Source organism: Pongo abelii, chromosome 5 (assembly GCF_028885655.2).
Source record: "Pongo abelii isolate AG06213 chromosome 5, NHGRI_mPonAbe1-v2.0_pri, whole genome shotgun sequence".
Classification (NCBI taxonomy): Eukaryota; Metazoa; Chordata; class Mammalia; order Primates; family Hominidae; genus Pongo; species Pongo abelii.
This window is the reverse complement of record NC_071990.2, coordinates 165,416,351-165,437,743: the sequence shown is the minus strand read 5'-3', so window position 1 is coordinate 165,437,743 and position 21,393 is coordinate 165,416,351. Positions and strand designations below refer to the sequence as shown.

Here is a 21,393-nt window from a genome sequence, read left to right as displayed (position 1 = left end):
AAAATTGGCTGATTCTAAGTCTGTGGAGGAATTCTTACAAGAGTGCAGACTATCGTATCACACTACACTAGAAGGCAAAGTTACTATTCCCATCTACTAGGATTATGTTGAAAAGATTTAGAAGTCAATGTGAAGAAGTCCCTCCAATGGCCAAACAACTTGAGCGCCAGTTGAAAATAGTATCTTCAATGAACGGAAACATACAAAACTGTTTAAATGCATTCGTAGTGATACCCAAAGGCGGGGGGGGACACTCATTCTTTCAGTCTGGAGGATTCCTGGGAACCAATTCACTATTTATTTAAAAACTAGCAAATAAAGAATTAAACATTTATTCCGTCTTTCTGATAAAAACTGTATCTACCTAATATGAATGAAGAAATAGAATATAGCTATTCTGCAACTCCCACTGAAAAAAAGGACCTAGAAAACAATCAACAATGATTGCTAAAATCACAGAGAGGAAATGAGACTTTATGTACTACCATCACAACACTAGTTATGAAATATTCTTTCAAAAAAGAACAGAAATGAGGAAGAGAAGATGGGAGAGCTGAATCTAATTAAACCTTTGTCACTACCAATTTACAAGAAATATGGGGAACAGAGATAAATGTTAAACACCACCATGAAAATGCCACCAGCAAAATCCACGGGAATTCAAGACAAATCACCCAGTGAAGCCAAGAGAGAGAAATGGAGGTTTGGGAAGTGGCTTAAGAGATCTATCAATTACAATGTAGATGACCCTCATTTGTATGCTCACTAACACAAATTATTTTAAAAGCATATTTATGAGACACCAGAGAAACTAGTAACACTGACAACATATTTGATGATAAATAATTTTCTAGATATTAAAACAAAAACACATTATCATTAGAGTTCTTCTATTTTAGAGATAGCTAATAAAATATTTACAGTTGAAATTATACGTCTGAATTTGCTTCTAAAATAATCTGGGAGGCAAAAGGTGGAGCGAGGCAATGGGGAATGAGAAAGCTCCCTCTTGAAAGAAGAGAGGCAATGTTGACCCTGGGTGATGGGTAAATTAGAGTTCACTACACTACTTGTCTTTCCATTGCTTAAAATTTTGCATAATGAAAACTTAAAAAAAAAAACTATATCCATGCTAGCTAGAGCTTGTCAGAGAGCTAAGTATTCAACAAGATCGATAAAACGGGCTGTTTGGAACCCTATTTGTACTTGATGTCATGCCACCAACTGCCAAAGCCACTCTTGTGATTGTGTATCAATCACAAGACTGAATTAATTTATCTTTCAAAGCGTTGACACAACAGCAACATATTTCATAAAAATAAAATCTTGTAAGTTCCCCCACCCAAAAATTCAAGAAAATTTATTTTTGCATATCACTATGAATGCTGCCTTGAAATGTCCTTTAAGTGTACTTTCCTATCACCTAAAACAGTCTTAGGCATAAAGCTCTACTATTTGGTGAACTGACATAGGACAGGATACAGAGTTGCAGGAAAAAAATGCTGATTGTAAAGCAGCAAATATAATATGATCCACTTAATATACCATATGTGTACATATCTATAACTGCATGAAGAACAATCTACAAGACATACCAAACTATAAACAAAGGTAGTATCTAAACTAATGGAATGTCAGGAGCCTTTAATTTTATTGAGACCCTCTGGGACTTTCTCACTTTTCTAAAAATATAACATATTGACCAATTAAAATATATTTTAAGCATAACAAATAGAGCTAAGAAATCTCTGCTATAAGAGATACTTAACAATTTGTAATGTATATGAAAAGTATCACATAAAAGAAGTTATTAAATGCTCTACCTAAACAAGTCCTGCAAAACAAAATTCAAGAATTCCACCTATGTCTGCAATTATACAATATGACTCTAATAACATTTCATAAGTCATGTTCCACAAAACACAGTAATTCTTCAAGGAGTTATAGGGACATCTTCAAAAAAGGAGAGACTATGGCCAAATACATTTGGGAAACAAATATTAAGTTAAAAACTATTACCAATTTATTTCAAAGCCCACATTCTGACAAGAATGATTTGTACAACTGAATTTGAATATCCAGTGAGAGATGGAAGTTTCTACTTTGTGTACTCTTTAGGTAGAAATGAGAAACTGGGTGGGTTACTTCACTTCTTTAAGCCTCCATTTCCATTAGAAGAGTGTAACTCTTTTCCAAGGTTGTCCCATGGTCTGAACATGATGCAGCACAGATAGTAAAAGTGGCTGATACCATCTAGCCCAAGCTTGTCCAACCCCCGGTCCATAGGCCACATGCGGCCCAGGAAGGCTTTGAATGTGGCCCCACACAAATTCGTAAACTTTCTTAAAACATTAAGAGGTTTTTGTTTGTTTGTTTGTTTTTAGCTCATCAGCTATTGTTAGTGTATTTTATGTGTGGCCCATGACAATTTGTCATCTTCCAATGTGGTCCAGGGAAGCCAAAAGATTGGACACCCCTGCTCTAGCCACTGTTATTAGCAGCCCTGGAATGGCTAGAAGAAGAGTGCACATCCCCTCATTTTAAGCAAAGAACTCGAACTGGAACTGCTAAGTCTTTGCACATTTCCAGATGATGCAACATGTGACTGACACGGCTTTGATAAACTGCATACATTTCACCCATCAACACAATGGGAGAGAAGGAAGGACAGAAAAAGGAGGTGAGAAGGAGGAACTCACAAGCATGGCTACTTATTCTCCTCTTGTTTATGAGAAGGGAGATCTCAGAAGAGCTGACAAATTGCAGACGGATAAGATAAATCCACAAATGGTGTCCCCTACAATGACCATGCATATATATACCCAAAGGGTGAACTTCAATGTACTACTTGTCACTCCACAACAATTTGCCAAGTACCTGATTACGAGCAAAACACTGTTCTGTTTTAATGGCTTACATGTTCTCATTTGCTACATTAGAACCAGCTGACTCCCACCTGTTTCTAAAGGTGGACCATGCCTCCTAGCATGAATACATTTCTTTCACAGCGCTGGATACGGCCTCTGCAACCTCAAGTGAAATACCGTAATTACTTTCTTTTCCTAAAATTAATCCTGTAGTCTACACCACACCACACTGAATGCACCCGATGTCATCTAAAATTACTCCTCTAGCATTTGTAATCTGCTCAAGCATATAGATTTCCATTAGGTACATGGGATTAAATCCTCTAGGGAGAATTCCTGAAAAATGAAAGGAATGATAGTATGATATTGTGATTTATGACGAAATAAATATATTTGGTCTTTGTTTCCTGGCACAAATCTCCTAAAACCCCTGAATCTCCCAAGTAATACAAGCATACCTCCTTTTATTGTACTTCACATATACTGCATTTTTACAAATTGAAGGCTTATGGCAACCCTGCATCAAACAAATCTTGTGGCACCATTTTTCCAACAGCATGTGCTCAATTCGTGTCTCCAAGCCACATTTTGGTAATTCTCACAATATTTCAAACTTTTACATTTCTATTATTATTATGTCTGCCATGGTGACCCGTAGACAGTAATCTTTGAAATTATTACTGTAATTGTTCTGGGGTACACCAAACCATGCCCATATAAGACAGTGAACTTAAGTGACAAGTACTGTGTGTGTCTGGACTGCTACTGGAAGAAGATGACATCTGAAACTTTCATAGCTAGAGAGAAGTCAATGCCTGACTTCAAACCTTCCATAGACAGGCTGATTCTCTTGTTAGGGGCTAATGCAACTGGTGACTTTATGTTGAAACCAATGCTGATTTACCATTCCAAAAATACTAGGGCCCTTAAAAATTATGCTAAATGAGACAGGTCCAGTGCCTCACACCTGTAATCCTAGCACTTTGGAAGGCCAAGGTGGGCAGATCACTTGAGGCCAGGAGTTCAAGACTAGCCTGGCCAACACAGCAAAACCTCATCTCTACTAAAAATACAAAAAATTAGCTGGGTGTGGTGGTGCATGCCTGTAACCCCAGCTACTCAGCAGGCTGAGGCATGATCGCTCGAACCCAGAAGGCAGAGGTTGCAGTGACCTGAGATTGCACCACTACACACCAGCCTGGGCGGTAGAGTGAGACTCTGTCTTAAAAAAAAAAAAAGGCTAATGTATCCTGCCTGTGCTCTACAATTGGAACAACAAAGCCTGGATGTCAGCAGAGAAAGGTTTATTGAATATTTTAAGCCTACTGTTGAGACATATTGCTCAGAAAAAGAGATTCCTTTCCAAATATTACTGCTCATTGTCAATCCACCTGGTAACCCAAAATCTCTGGTAGAGACGTACAAGGAGATGAATGTTGTTTTCACACCTGCTAACGCAACATTTATTCTGTAGCCCATGGATCAAGGAGTAATTTAGACTTTCAAGCCTTATTATTTAAGAAATGTCTTTCATAGGCCTATAGCTGCCACAGATAGTGATTCCTCTGATAAATCTGGGCAAAGTATATTGAAAACCTCCTGGAAAGGAATCACCATTCTCAATGCCATTAAGAACATTCATGATTCATGAAGAGAGGTCAAAATATCACCATTAGCAGGAGTCTGGAAAAAGTTAATTCCAACCCTCAAGGATGACTCTGAGGGGTTCAGGAGTATGATGGAGGAAGAAACTGCAGATGTGGTGGAAAGAGCAAGAGAACTAGAATTAGAAGTGTAGCCTGAAGATGTGACTGAATTGCTGCAACCGCATGATCAAACTTGATCAGGAGTTGCTTCTTATGGATGAGCAAAGAAAGTGATTTCTTGAGATGAAATGTATTTGTAGTGAAGATACTGTGAACGCTGTTGAAATGACAACAAAAAAATTTAGAATATTACATAAACTTAGTTTATAAAGCAACAGCAAAAGTTCTGTGGATAAAATGCTATCAAAGAGCACTGCATGCTACAGAGACATCTTTGTGAAAGGAAGAGCAAATCCATGAGGCAAACTTCGTTGTTCTTATTTTAAGCAATCGTCACAGTCACCCCAACCATTGGCAACCACCACCCTGATCAGTCAGCAGCCATCAACATGCCATCAACATCCAGGCAAGGCCTTCCACCAGCAAAAGATTAAAACTCCCTTAAGGCTCAGATGATTAGCATTTTTCAGCAATAAAGTATTTTTAAACTAAGGTATGTATATTTTTTTAGACATAATGCTGTTACAAACTTAATAGACTATAGGATGGTATAAACACAACTTTTATATGCACTAGGAAACTAAAAAAAAGTGTGACTAACTTTATTGCAATGTTCCCTTATTGTGGTGGTCTGGAACCTGTTTGTGTCTTTCTGTATAATGAAGTGACAAATGGGTGGGGGCCCTGGATAGTCTCAAGATCAAGGCTGATTGCCAGAGAAACCCTAACCAAGTATATAGAGGGCTGAGGCTTTCAGCCTCATTCCCCAACCTCTAAGGAAGGGAGAAAGGCTGAATGTTGAGTCGATCACCAATGGCCAATGATGAACATCAGTCATGCCTACATAATGAAACCGCCATAAAAAAACAGAAGGACGGGGTTTGGAGAGATTCCAAATAGCTGAACAAATGGAGGCACCTGGAGGGTGGCATACTGGAGAAGGGATGGGAGCTCTGAGCCCCTTCCCACGTCTTGCCCTATGCATCTTTTCCATCTGCTGTTCATCGGTATCCTTTGCAATATCCTTTACAATAAATAAGTAAAGTGCTTCCCTGAGTTCTGTGAACTACTCTAGCAAATTAATTGAACATGACGAGGGACTTGCAAAAAAATACATTTACAGCTAGTCGGTCAAAAGCACAGGTCATCACTGGGGCTTGCAACTGGCATCTGAAGTGGAGACAGTCTTAGGGGACTGAGCCCTCAACGTGTGGTATGTGACATTATTCCCAGTTTTGAACTGAATGAGAGGACATTCAGATGGTGTTTTCTGGAGATTTGTTTGGTTTGTGGGGAGAAACCCTCACAACATCTGGGGTCACAAGTGTACTGAGTGGTGTGTGAAATGGTAGTCAAAGTTTCTAATACTCAATATTCAAGTTGTTCTAATATGTCTGAAGTTATCACTCTTAGAAATGGTTTATAATTAGAAAATAATGTACCACAGAATAGAACTCAGACTTCAGTTTCTCTTTTTTTCCCCTGAGACAGAGTCTCGTTCTGTCACCCAAGCTGGAGTGCAGTGGCACACAATCATAGCTCACTGTTGCCTCAACTCCTGGGCTCAAGCATCCTCCTTCCTCAGCCTACCTAGCAGCTGGGACTACAGGTGCACGCCATCACACCTGGCTAATTATTTTTTAAGTTTTATTGTAGAGATGGGGGTCTCACTATGTTGCCCAGGTTGGTCTTCAACTCCTGGGATCCTCCTGCCTCAGCCTCCCAAAGTGCTGAGATTACAGGTGTGGTGCCCAGCCTAGTTTCAAATTTGACTGCCACATTTTGGCGTGTGACCTTTGGCAAATTACTCAACCTCCCCAAGGCTTTGGTCTCTTCATTTACAAAATAGCTGGTACAGACAAGAAGTTCATAATAGTTTTCAAGCCCTGGTTCCATGATCTTAACTAGTACCATCCCACTGGGTATTTATGCACTAAATCAATGCTGTTGAGCCCATCAATAATGCTGAAATAATAACAATCCAAGAAAATGAAAATTAAAGTGGCATATTAACTTACTTGCTTAAAACCAGCAGCTTAGAATAATATAGTCCTATCTTCCCCAAAGCATTAGAAGTACATAGCATTTACAATTTTCTTTATTTAACCAACCTTTTCGGGGAACATGAGGGAAGGTACACCTAAACCTTTCATTTATTACCTGAACTAGTCACTCCTTTCACAGGTATTTTTTCAAGTGCCTGTACTCTGTGCCAGGTACTCACCAAACACCAAGGAAATTAATACTCCATAAAATAGCCATGGTAGGCTCTCACTGAGTTTACCAGTGTAGGGAAGGATTCAGACCAGCACACACCATTCCCATCATAGCATTTTTTGTTAAAAGTAAAACAGGAAATCAGTATATACACACATATATATATACACATTATATATATAAACACACACATATATATATATACACACACATGTCTATATATATATGGACAACTCTGTAGAAAAGTTTAAAGCAAATGACTTTTCCTCTTGAACTCCTGAAATACATCTCAATGAGCTATCTTTATTACTTACATCAATACTTCTTTTTGTTTCCATCTCTTTTCATGTTCTTTACCAAATGGCCAAGCATTCCATTCTGACTTTACTTTTATTGTAAACACTTATAAGAGTGCAACAGTATAATCACACAGTTACAAGCGCTAATGCTCATTGTCTGTGAGGGCTTGAAAGAGTAAGAAAGGTGAGTGGGGGACCATTACCGCAGAATTTATAGAAACCCAGAAGCAGGGAAAAAGGGGTTTTGTTAACTGGCTGACAGAATAGCTTAACTGATGACTATATACTAATCTTTTTGTACAGATTTATATATCTGTCAGTTGTCAAGACTTCATTCATCGTCCATAGGCAATTAAACTAGTATTACTTAATGCCCACATAATCCTAAGTCCAAACATGAGAACCAAAACTTCATGGCAACATTCATTTGAAAAGATTACCACTCAACTGATTCAAAATATGCACATTTTTTTTAAGATTCTAATAAAAAAATTTAATACATCTAAAACTGCTCAAGGAGAACTCACAGACTCCCATGAACATATCTTTAAACACAGCTGACAAAGAATACATCATAAGATTTTTAAATAATCAATATTATGAGAACTTTTTGCCCAAATTTCTTGGCTACTAAATCATTGATGAGGAGCAAAAATGAGATCCAGTCAGCTTATGTGAGGGCTTAAAAGACACGAGGCGGAGGGCTCAGAAAACAAGTTTATCAGATACCCTGTGGGTTTGGTGTTCATTCCGTAAGTTCCACAAAGCGATTCAGTGTACTGGTCTAACACAGCTAACCACACACTATTCCCAGATAGCTCCTTCAAGTCAATGGAAAGAAAGGAAGGAAGAAAGAAAGAGAGAGAAAGAGACAGACAGAGAGACAGAGAAGAGAGACAGAGAAGAGAGACAGACAGACAGACAGCCCAAACCTTCCTAAAACACTTTTAATCTTTGGCCATCAAAATCTATTTTTTTAAATCCGCCAATTTTTACAAGAATAGAAATTCAAAACTATCCTGCCTCACAGTATTGCTGGATAAGACAAACTAGGTAAATAAAATCTTCCTAACAATAATATTTAGATAGTTGGGTCTTTACTAATTAAATCAGCAAAAGAAGAAATGGCAGGAGAAAAAAACCCACAGAAACATAAACAATATACTTTAAAATGTAAAATCAACAAAATGTTGAAGAAACCCAAAGTGTATCTCATACGGCTAGTGATAGCCTTCCTTTTAATAGATTTCTGTCTTCTAACTCTCCCAGTGATCTGACATACATCCAAAGTTATTTGACCATTCCTTATTTAAATCTCATCAAAAGAAATATTTCAGATTTTTCAAAACTTTTATAGACTTTTACACACATTACAGCCTAATTTCCAAACTGGCAGCTTCCCAAAAGTAAACAACGAAGGCAACATGATTAACTGATATTTTAATTTGCTAAGTAAAAAATGATAATTAACAAGGGAAAATCGCCAGGCATGGTGGCTCACGCCTATAATCCCAGCCCTTTGGGAGGCTGAGGTGGGTGGATCACGAGGTCAGGAGTTCAAGACCAGACTGACCAACATGGTGAAACCCCATCTCTACTAAAAATACAAAAATTAGCTGGGCACGGTGGCATGCACCTGTAATCCCAGCTACTCAGGAGGCTGAGGCAGGAGAATCACTCGAACACAGGAAGCGGAGGCTGCAGTGAGCCAAGATTGCACCACTGCACTCCAGCCTGGGCGACAGAGCGAGACTCCGTCTCAAAAATAACAAACAAAAAAGAAAAACAAGGGAACATCTTTAAAAAGTTTAAAAGTTCCTGACATGGAACATAGTGGATTTTTTTGTTTGTTCGTTTTTGAGACAGAGTTTTACTCCTGTTGCCCAGGCTGGAGTGCAGTGGCACGATCTGCAATCTCCGCCTCCCAGGTTCAAGTGATTCTCCTGCCTCAGCCTCCTGAGTAGCTGGGATTACAGGTGCCCGCCACCACGCCCGGCTAATTTTTGTATTTTTTTAGTAAAGACAGGGTTTCACCATGTTGGCTAGGCTGGTCTTGAACTCCTGACCTCAGAGGATCTGCCTGCCTCGGCCTCCCACAGTGCTGGGATTACAGGCGTGAGCCACCGTGCCCGGCCTGCAATATAGTGTTTTAAGCACAAAAAAATCTGGAAATTTTATTATTACGATGTAGAAGTACAGTATGTTACTCACATGAAGACTTAGGCCATTTTCAAGGACTTACCTTTTTTTTATCCCTCATTGAGCCTTTGCCTCGGACCATGATTTTACATCCGGTTTCTGCTTCAAGTTGTTTGGCTGTAAGTCCTCTAGGTCCAAGGATTCTCCCAACAAAATTAAACTAAAAAAAAAAAAAAAAAAAAAAAAAAAGGATCACCATACACTATTCACTTGCTGGAACTTACAGCTCTTAAAATATAAAGTATATCTACATTTACTTACTGAAGTTAAATGTCTTTTTAATACTAAGTTGAAATAAAATCTAGAGCCCTTATGAATTTCTTGCTAAGTCTCAGGTCTAATTACAATAGCTCATCGTTTAGCATGACATTTTCACAAGTATTAACACAAACTATGAACTGGGAACAGTATACAGCTAGAATAGATACAACTGTCCATCAACAAATAACCTAAAACAGAGAGTATTAAAGAGTTTGACAAAATATTAGATGCCAGCCAAGAATACAAGTCCCTTCCACAAAATGTCCAACTGTCTCTTTGTAATGACAGTGTTGAAGAAATTGTTACGGACTGCCCTTTCTACCAAAATCCTTGGGGGAAAGTCCTCTTTTATTTACCTAAGAAAAATTATACTTTCTCCAAAGCAACTGTTCAGAAATATGTTACAAAAATTATGGGTTGGCCATGCTAAATGTGTCTTAAGAGTACATATTCCTTTCTACCTTTAACTTATAAGAAACCTAAACTCTGAATATCACTAAATAGGACAGTGATATCAATAATTGTATAAATAAAAAATTGTACAATAAAAAAAAAAAAATTACCATCCCTCAACAGAAATTCCTAGTATTCATATATACAAGTTATTTCTTTAAGGCCAATAGGAAAAACGGGCTAAATCGTGAAAAGTAAATTTTCCTCATTTGCATGTTATCTGCATAAAGGCCAAAATATAAGAGTTTGCTATCAGTTCCACAAAATTCCACAGGTGGTTTTCATTTACTTATTCAATCAAATAGGTACTGATTCTTATGCATATGGTCTCCTACTTTTTTCTTGCATTTATCCAACTTTTAGTATATCATTACATAAAAGTAACATGCTAGAAAATCCACTGCCGTCAGGGCTTAAGAAGCTGGGTACTTCTGGTATCATCTGTACTCCACTGGCTCTTATTTTGCATTGCCACACCTTAGAAAAGTGATTCTCAAACGAAAGGTGGTAGGTAGTATGCCTATACCATTCGAACAAAGTCTCTGAGGGGATTTTCATACATCTTATTTCACCCTTTGTTGAGACTCACAGACTCATCTATAAGCACTTAATTTAGCTCTTCAAGATCCTAGATTCTGAAATCTGCTAATAGCTCTTTATATTCAAATAAAGTCCCTTATCTTTGCCCAGTGCTTCAGTATATAGTAATTTTACCTCTTTACCCAACCTAAACCCCCACCGTGATCCATTTTAACAAAGTACTTCCAATTTAGAGACGCATCAACTTAACCTTCCCACATCTCCAATTTAAATAAACTCAAGTAGTATACTACGGTTATGTGCTTAAACTCTGAAAGCACACAGATTCTAGCTGATATCCAAGCTCAAATATGAAAACAGTATTAGGAATCTGAAAATTGGCCAGGCGCAGTGGCTCACACCTGTAATCCCAACACTTTGGGAGGCTGAGGTGGGGTGGATCACTTGAGGACAGGCGTTCAAGACCAGCCTGGCCAACATGGTGAAACCCCATCTCTACTAAAATTACAAAAATTAGCCGGGCTTGGTGGTGCGTGCTTATAATTCCAGCTACTTGGGTGGCTGAGGCATGAGAATCACTTGAACCCAGGAGGTGGAGGTTGCCGTGAGCTGAAATCATGCCTCTGCACTACAGCCTGGGCAATAAAGCAAGACTCTGCCTCAAAAACAAACAAACAAACAAACAAACAAAAGGAATCTGAAAGTCACATCAAATAAGCCTCAATTACAGAATGGGGATAATACTATCTGATACAGCTATAGTGATGATGGCATGTACAGACATGTATGTGTATAGCACAATACATACACAAGGTCCAGTAAAAAGTGTGCCATATAGTTCACAATAGCCTACCAAGTCTAATACAAATCCTTTGCTTAAAACTTCAGGCTCTTACTCTTAATTAAGCTTGGAATGTCATTTCTAGAAGGAGATGTGATCAGCAGCAAATTTGCCCTACAGAACTCCAGAGAGACTGGACACTCAGACACTGAGTTTTGCAGAAAACAAGTATGAAAAGGTGGAACTAATGTATAGAACAAGCGACCATCACTGCCCACAGAACACCAAAGGCCAGGCTTCTGACTTGTAGGTAATGGGCTAGTTTTTTCTCTAGAAAAATTAAAATAACCCACGAAAAGAATTCTGTGTTCCATTACATGACTTCCATCTCAAAGACTGGCACTTTAGGGGGTCATCCCAAATTAAGGTTGGCAGCAGACAGCTCTGTTCGTGAACACAAGCTCCTAATTCAAATTTTCATTGTTTCACACTTAAACAATGTTCACCAAAGGTTCAGGAAGGGCTCTATCATGAGAGAGACAGGACAAGATAAAGAAGCAGAACAAGAGACTGACCTTTGAGAAAAAAAAGACTACAGGACAAAGAAGATGATTAAAAAAAAAAAAAAAAACTTTAGTACATAGTGTTAAATTATTTTCTAAAATGGTTGTACATATTTTTATCCTCCGTATAGTATAAAAATTTATTTTGATCCACTTCCTCTCCAATATTTATTATCAGTGTTTTTATATTTTAACCATTCTAGTGTATGTATTAAATGTTTCAATTAGCAATCCTCTGACTACTAATGAAGCTAAGCATTTTCTCACATTTGTTGGCCATTTAGATATGCATTTTTTGAAGGACATTTGAAGTTTCCTATATTTTTCTATCGTGTTATCTTTTCCTTATTGATTTCTACTTTGTGGTTACACAACTGACAAGTATTTTTCCCATCCTGTGGCTCGTCTTCTCCCTCTTTAATGGTGTATTATGATGACTGAAAGTTTTTAATTTTAACACAGTTCAAATTTTCAACCTTATATTCATGGTTAGTGTTTTCTGTGTCCTGTTTAAAAGAAGTCTCTCCCCACCCTAAGGTCACCAAGATACCCTCTGGTGTTATCTTCTAGAAGCTTTATTGTTAAGTCTTTCGAATTTACATCTACAGTGTACCAGGAATTGATGTCTGTGTTATGAGATAATTTTCTTTTTTTCTCTCACATGAATATCCAAATGTTATTAAATATACGAATGTTACTGAATAGAAATGTTATTGAAAAGACTACTGTTTTCCAATTGCTCCACAATGTCATCACTGTCATAAATATTTATCTACACAATCGTCCCTTGGTATCTGGGGTGCGGGGGATTGGTTACAGGTCCCCACACAAATACGAAAATTCACAGATGCTCAAGTCCCTTACATAAAACGGTGTCATAATTGCACATAACCTATGCACAACCTCCAATATAATTTATATCATCTTTAGATTACTTAAAATACCTAATACAATGTAAATACTGTGTAAATCACTGTTATGCTGCATTGCTTAGGAAATAATGACAAGAAAAAATTTGTATATTTCAGTACAAATGCAACCATTTGAAATATTCCCCCTAAAAGTTTTGATCCTAGGTTGGTTGAATCCACGGATGTGGAACCTGAGGATACAAAGAGCCGACAGTACTTAGGTCTGTTTTGGAGCTCTCTTATCTATTCCATTTATTTATCTTTGCTTTAATATCACACTGTATTAATTATGGTAAATTATATGGTACACCAAGTTCTTCCCTCTTGCTCCTCCTCAAGAGTGGCTTAGCTATTCCTGGCCCTTTACATCTCCACATATTTTAGAATAAGTCGGTCAATTTCTAAAATAATACTTGCAAGAATTTTCACTGAGATCACATTATAATATAGACTCTTCAAAAACCATAAACATGGTAAAATTTCTCCATTTGGTTAAGTTATTTCTCATCTCTCTCAATAACGTCAAGTTTATTTTTGTTTAGGCTAAAGTGCAAGTGGCACAATCATAGAGCACTGCAGCCTTGAATTCTTGGCCTCAAGCAATCCTCCCACCTCAGCCTCACCATGCCTGGCTTTTTTTTTTTTTTTTAACTTTTTTGTAGACATCAGGTCTCACTATGTTGCCCAGGCTGATCTCAAAATTCCTGGACTCAAACCTTCCTCACCCTCACTCCACCCCAGTGCCTAAGCCTCCCAAAGAGCTAGGATTACAGGCTGCAGACACCACGTCCAGCCTCAAAAATGTAGAGCTTTTTTGATTGTGCCTTTACTTGTTTTTACTTTTGTTGTTGTTAGATTCATTCCTACAAATTTACAGGGCTTTTTCTGCTACTGTATATCATAATTTTAAGTTTTCATTTTCTGTTTCTAGTGTATGAACATGTAATTGGTTTTTTTTCTATCAACCTTACAACCAGCATTTCTGCATTACTGACTTTCATAAATCTTTTGTAGATTCTTTTGGATGCTAAACAATCACATCACCTGCAAATAATGACAGTTCTCTATTTATTTTCCTTTCCTATAATGTATTTTTATTTCTTTTTCTTGCTATCCTTATAGTACTGGTCAGCATACCTTGAGTTCAAAGCCAAACAAAAGTGTATCATCCTTGACTTGTTCCAAATTTCAAGAATAAAGGTTTCAACAGTTCACCATAAAGTTTAATCTTAAACTTTTTGAAGATACACTTTATCACATTAAAATTCCCTTCTATTTCTTAGTTTGCTAAGAGTTTTCAACTACAAGTGGATATCTAAATTTATCATTTTTCACTATCTATTAAAACAACAACATTTCTCCTTAATTCTGTTATTGCAGTGGATTTCAACTGCAAATGTTAACCAACTTCAACTTCAAATTTAATTTCAAACTGAATTTCAACTTCAAATGTTAAACCAATCTAAAGCAAACTCAACTTGAGCAAATTGTTTCCTGGCATTCTGGTGATTTTTTTTTTTTTTTTAAGAAATGTCCATTCATAAATAGAACTGGCCCACAATTTTTCTTTCTCATAATACACGTCTCAGGTTTTGGTATCAAGGTTATTCTAGTAGCAAAACATGTTGGAATGTATTCCTCCTTTTTCCACTCTCCAGATAAGCTTGTATATGGCTGTTGTTATTTCTTCCTTACATAACCAATAAAATTCACTGGTGAAGCTACCTGAGCCTAGAGATTTCTCTACAGAAGGTTTTAAATTATGGATTCAGACTTTCTATTCCTTCGTATGTCAATTTTTAAGTTGTGTCCATTTTGTCTAAATTTTCAAATTTGTTGATTTAAAATAGATGTCTAATTTATTTTTAATACCAATAAGATCTGAAACGATGTCCCATTTTTTTATTCTTGACTGGCTACCTGTATGTTCCTTTTTCTTGATCAGTCTTCAAAAGTGTTTTAAAAGAACCTGCTTTTGTTGACTGAGGTAGACTGATTTCAAAAATGGCCGTAATTCTCTGCCCCTCATTGTGTCCATGCCATCTGCAAAGGGAATCTGCACCTCCTCCCACCTCCTGAACCTAGGCTAGCATTGGGACTTGCTGTGGCCAATACAATGTAGTGGTGAGAATGATATGCCTCAGTGTTAGTCTTACATGGTTCTACTCTCTTAGAGCCCCTTTCCCTCATGTAAACAAGCTTGGACTAAAACTTGTTGGGGAATGAAACACAGTGACCCAGTCATCATCAATATCTGCAACCACGCAACTCCCATAAGTAGAACCACCTGACTGACCTTACAGCTGATTGGAAGAAGGACTGAGGAGCTCAACAAGTGGTTTACTTAAGCTTTTGGAGTGATTTATTATAATGCAGAGATAGCTAGCTGATATATTGAATTACTTCATTTTGTGTTTGTCTTTAATTGATTTCTACTCTTCATTTAATTATTTCCTTCCTTCTACTTCCTTCGTTTAATCTGCTGTTCTTTTTCCAATTTTTTGAAATGAATATTTTGCTTATTGTATTCCTTCTTTTCTAACATATACATCTAAAGATTTACATATACCTCTAAGCTGGTTTTAGTTGTATCCCACAAATTCAGATAGGGAGCAGTTTCATTTTCATTCAAGGTCAAGGTAATTTGACATCTACTAAATATTTAAATATATTATTCTCATTTCAACACACAATAATTTCCTATAGTTTTGATTTTTAGCTTCCTACAGTGTAATCAGCAAATATATTATATGTAATAGCCATCCTTAATATTTGTTCAAACTTGCTTTTCAGCATAGCATATGGTCAATTTTTGTAAATATTCCATAGGTGCTTAAAAAGAATGCAAAGTCTGGTGTGATTAAATTTTATCTGTTTCGCCTTTTACTTCTATTTTTGCTGTATATAGGTAAAGGCAATTACAACCAACCCTTAAACAAGAGGTCTGAACTATGTGGGTCTACTTACACATTTTTTTTCCACAAATATTACACCAAGTATGACACCCCTCCCACCTCCATCACCTCTTCTGCCTCTGCCACCCTTGAGACAGTAAGACCAAACCTGAATCTTCCTCCTCTTCCTCAGCCTACTCAATGTAAAGACCACCAGGATGAAGACCTTTATGGTGATCTACTTCCACTTAATGAATAAAAAATGTATTTTTTCTTCCTTATGATTTCTTAAAAACATTTTCTTCTCAATGGCTTATTTTATTGTAAGAATACAGTGTTAATACATTTAACATACAAAATGTGTTGATCGACTGTTTATGTTATCGGTAAGGCTTCCAGTTGACAGCAGGCTATCAGTAGTTACGTTTGGAGGTAGTTAAAAGTTATACGTGGATTTTTTACTGCAAAGGGGGTCAGTGCCCCTCAGCCCCATGTTGTTTAAGGGTCAAGTGTCTATCTTTCTGTCATTATGAAGTGGCCTTCTTTATCTCTAGAGATGCCTTTTGCCATTAAGCTTACACTGATACTAATATAGATAGAATTTTTTATTAATTTTTCTTATGTGTCTTTTCTTGATCCTATCTATTACTTTCAAACTTTTGTTATCCTTATTTTAAACAAGACTCCTGTAAAAATCATCTAAATGAGTTGCTTCTTCATTGAATTTTAACAGGAACAGCCAATTTATACCACATGGTTTACTAAATCTTTTTACTAAGTGTTTTCTATGTCCTCTACTTATTTCCTTTTCTTTCTTGCCTCTTTTTCCTGGATGTGGGTGGAGGGAGGGTTGCATATGAACATATTTTCTTCGTTCTCTTCTTCTATTAGTTTGGAAGTTATATGCTTGTTCACCCTAGTATTTACAACATGCTTCCTTGACTTATCAAACATTAATGTTCATTTGTACTTTTACTCTTTTCCCATACAAATACAAGGACTTCAGAAAGTGTAATATTTATCCTCAATCCAGTTTATATGCCTTTGTTTTTCAAATTCTATACATTTTGAACTCAACAGGCCATTATTTTCACTTTGTACAAATATGCATTTAGGTTTATCAACAATTTTACCATTTTTGTTGCTCTTTATTCCTTTATGCACCTTCAACTTTTCAAATAGTCATCATTCTCTGCCTGAAAAACAACCTTCAGCATTTCCTTTAGTGAATGACTTCTAGTAATGAACTCTCTCCACTTTTCCTTATCTGAAAATGTCTTATTTTTGAAGGGCACCTTAAAGATTCTTTACACACCATCTCCTGGATTCATTCCACTGTTACTAATGGAACTGAACTGAGTGTTCCCGCTGCTCCTTTGAAGGTGATCTTTTCTCTCTTCTAGCTGCTTTAAGATTTTCTCATCATTACTTTTCAGTAGTTTTATTATCACATGCCGAGGTGTGGTTTCTTTTATCATGTTTATCAGTAAGTATGATAAATATAAAGAAAACCACAATTTCACAAATCTGTGACTTTATTTCTTTCTTTGGTTTTATAGTTCTGAAACACACTTCCCTCAAACTCTGCTTCTGTCCCATTCCACCTCTCCTCTTCTTCTAATACTACAACTACATATATTAAATTTTCTCACTATATTCCTTTTACTTTTCACATTCCCTTCTACTTTTTTCCATCCCTCTGCATCTCCATGCTGAAAATTTTCTTCTGAGCTATCTTCCAGTATACTAATTCTCTCTTCAAATGCTTCTAATCTTGTTAAACCCACCTGTTGAGTTAACAGTAGGTAAATAATTTTCTGGCTTAGTTTTTCTTTTATAGCTTCCATTTCTCTTCCTTTTCTTCTGTCTCCTTCCACACTGAAAACTTACAGATCTTATAAAGTCTGGGTCTGAAATTCTAAAATCTAGACTATCTGTGAATTTCTTCCTATTGTTTTTCAGACTGTGTCTTCAGATTTTTGTTAATGTCATCTTGTCTCCTTGTGTGCTTAGTTATTTTCTAGTGTGTGTCAGACAATACACTTACTAAATAGCTTATAAAAATAATATAAGGCCAAAGACAATAATATCTTTCTCCAGGAAAGACACATATCAGCTTCTGCCAGGCACCTACTATTATTACTAGCAACCCAGGATCAATGCAATTTCACTTACTGAGAGAGACAATTCTGAGCTGAGATAGTGTCTCTGTGAGGACCTGCAACCTCCTAGTTCATTCTTACTCCTGAAGTACATATCCATCAGTGTCCCTACCCCAAGCGAAGACTAGGCTGGGCATGGCAAGGGAGGTTCACATAGACAAATTATAGACTCCAAACGCTGTCCCCCAAAGCTCAGCCTTTCGTCTGTCCTCTCCAGATTCTACAAACATGCTCAGCAGAAAAAGAGATCCCCCAAAACAGGGTTATATCCTTGATCATCTCACCTCCTGAAGACCATGAACTAGTAATTCTTCACAATCTTGCTGGGTCTCTCATGTGTTCGGTTATTTTTTTTCCTATTGTATCCTATTTTCCTGGAATTGCTCAGCTAGTCTGCATTATCTTGTCAGTCCTTAACAAACACAAGTCTACTGGCACTTTTTGAGCAGTTGCTTTTTAATCTAAAGAGGTCTAGAGTTGACATAAGGTAGTATGGTATAACAATGTGTTGAAATGAGGATCTGAATAAAAGAAAAAAGAAACATAACAGAAAATCTATCAACATGCCTGGCCTTATGTTCATCTCCAATAAGCTCTTCCTACTTTTTTCTACATCATCATCACTTAACCAGTTTATGTAAGTCACAGATTACATTAAATTTCACTTCCCCGCTCCTAACCTGGACAGAGATAAGAATCTTTACGTGCTATCACTCACCCACTATTTTTCAGTAAAATAGAGAACAGCCTTTCATTTTCAAATTCAACAAAACATTTACTTAAGGCTTATTATGTGGCAAGGAGTGAAGTAAATGTGAAGGATTGAGAATAATGAAACTCTGCTCTCAAGAAGTCTGTGAAAATGCCTCTACTATATTTGTTACCTTGGCTATTTCTTTAAATAAGTAACCTTGCCAGCTACTCTTCAATAATAGTTGTACTCTATACAGATCTTTTTCCAAATTGTCACAAACTAGATACACATTATATACTTCACATGTGGCCCAAAAATGTCTGGAAAAACGCATTATGAACAGAGATACTTTAGCACAAATAACTAATATGTAATTGGTTTTGACCCATACCCTTTGTGAAACCAGCTGCCCTACACTCTGTGACCACATATTGAGCCTTGTTTGGCACACCCCACCCTTTTCATGTATTAACCCTCCTTGGCTGGAACCACAACAAGATTACATAGAAAAGGGCTTCTACCACAGCTAATTAATCCTCACAATTATTATTTACTAAATTAAAAATGTTTGTAAAACAGTTAAAATCACATTAAATCTGTGACACAAAATTTTACTAACCTTAAAAAATGAAACAATCACTATTGCCCCAAGAACCCACAAACAGCTCAAGGATGTTAAGGTGCAAGCCATCAGGACTCTAGTACAGCTGAAATTGTCGAGGTCATCCTTCTCAAAATGTTGTAAGTAGAGAATGAAAAAAAAAAAAACTAATCATAGCAGCTGCTTTGTCTACTGCAACCAATTTCCAAGTTAATATCGTTTGCCTTGCATTAAAATTCATTCTGTGTTGATTTATCACGCCAGTTCTGCAGCTTCATTCAATTAAAACAATGTCACAACACTTCCAAAGAAAATCATTTCAAACAGCCTGAGCTAAGTGCAACTTTAAAGGCCAAAAGAAGGGAAAGAAAAAGGGGAAAAAAAGATATTCATTAACCCTACTGTTTAAATACAGACCTTCTCTGTGGCTCACCAATTATATTTCTGCCAAGTGGCATGTTAATTTACAAAGAAGAGGTTTAACAACAATTATGTCTAATGCTGTTCATTGCTGCTCACACTTCATTTTAAATGGAAATGATAGATTCTTCCCAATGACAAAATGTAAAGCATTATAGAAAACCCTTCCTTCCATTAACCTTTTTAAAATTCCATAATTAAAGATAAACTCCTGCAACACATTATCACAATAGATAATTAAAAATGGATTTCCAAAAGCACAAGTGAAACACTTCTAAGAACTGATAAAGTGTAATCTGTGCCTAAAATTTGGGGACGAGGGGAGAGACCAAGTTTTCATTTAAAAAATGTACTTTTTTGGATTGCTTTTTGCTCAACAGATTGATAATCTGTTTTTAAATATTGTGTCTAGTTATTTCTAGGGTGATTTTATTTAGATGCCTTACAAATCTTCCATTATATCATATAAGCAACACAGTGGGTATGAAACCAATACATTCACAGAAGCGTGTATGTATATTTTTTGAAGTCTTTTACTTAGCAGAAGACAAAAAACGGACCACACCCAATCTAGTCAACACCAGTGGGCCTATCTTATACAAGTATGTAAGATGAGAGAAGAGTTGTGTCTATATATTAACAGCACAACTGTTTTTAATTAAAAATACAGAATGAATACAGATGATCCTTGACTTACAACGGAGTTAAGTCCCAATAAACCCACCATTGAGTTGAAAGTGCAGTTTTAAATTTAGGATATTTTCAATCCAATGGTTTTATCTGGAGATGGCCCCATCATAAATTGAGAAGCATACTGAAAACATATCACTTTTGAACCATTGTAAACAATCCTAAGTCAGACCATTATAAGTTGGAGACTATATACCAAAATGTCTTGTGTTTTGAGGGAAAATGAGCATCTTACGCCTTGTTACCTTCATATTAATTCTTATAAATTAATAAGTGGCTAAATATATCTCCTGGAGAAATAGCTAATTTATAAAATATAATTAACATTACAGGAAACATTTGGCAAAACCTTTCACATATTAGGCCTTTATAAACATTTTTGTTCATAGCACACATGGCACATGTTATGTACAAGTGCTGTGTAAGAAAAGGTTTCTTACAAGGCTATGTAAAAACAAACAAAAATTTAAAGCTGCATACTTCCATGCTGAAATAGAAAGTGGAAATAATAACTGTTTTTTATTACTGACTTTGTCCTTTGGGATTTATCCTGAGAACAGCCAGTCAGGCTTATTATATGAGAAATTTCTAAACGTATGAGTTCCTGTGCTGCATACAACTTACGATTTAGTGACTGAATCCCTCCCTCCAGCTTTACCGAGATATAATGAACAAGGTTTAACTTGTGATGATTTAATATAGGTATACATTGTGAAATAGTTACCACAATCAAGCTAATTAACACATCTATCACCCACACAGCTACTGTGCCCACGCATGTACACACACGTGTGTGTGTGTGAGATGTTAAGCACTTTTTCATAAGCCTTTTGGACATCTGTATACTTTCTTTTGAAAAAATGTCAAAGTTATTTGCCTGTTTTTAAATTGGGTGACGTGATTTTTTTTTTTTTCTGTTTTGTTGTTTTGGGCTGAGTTAATATTCTGATATCTTTTGGATATTAAACTCTTAGCAGATATAAGGTTTGCAGATATTTCCTCCCATTCTGTAGGTTGCCTTTTCATTTTGTTGATTGTTTCTTTGCTGTGCAGAAGCATGTTAGCTTGATGTAGT

The 21,393-nt window shown here is 36.6% G+C and overlaps 1 protein-coding gene across 8 annotated transcripts in view; it reads right to left on the bottom strand.

The window, feature by feature from the left end:
• QKI (QKI, KH domain containing RNA binding) overlaps window positions 1-21,393 on the bottom strand; it is a 165,553-nt gene that overhangs the window by 92,524 nt on the left and 51,636 nt on the right. For all 8 annotated transcript variants that reach the window (XM_054558421.2, XM_002817559.6, XM_054558422.2 and 5 more), the window contains exon 3: window positions 9,392-9,508. In XM_054558421.2, coding sequence (XP_054414396.1) covers window positions 9,392-9,508 — 117 coding nt within the window. The remainder of the gene's footprint in view (window positions 1-9,391; window positions 9,509-21,393) is intronic.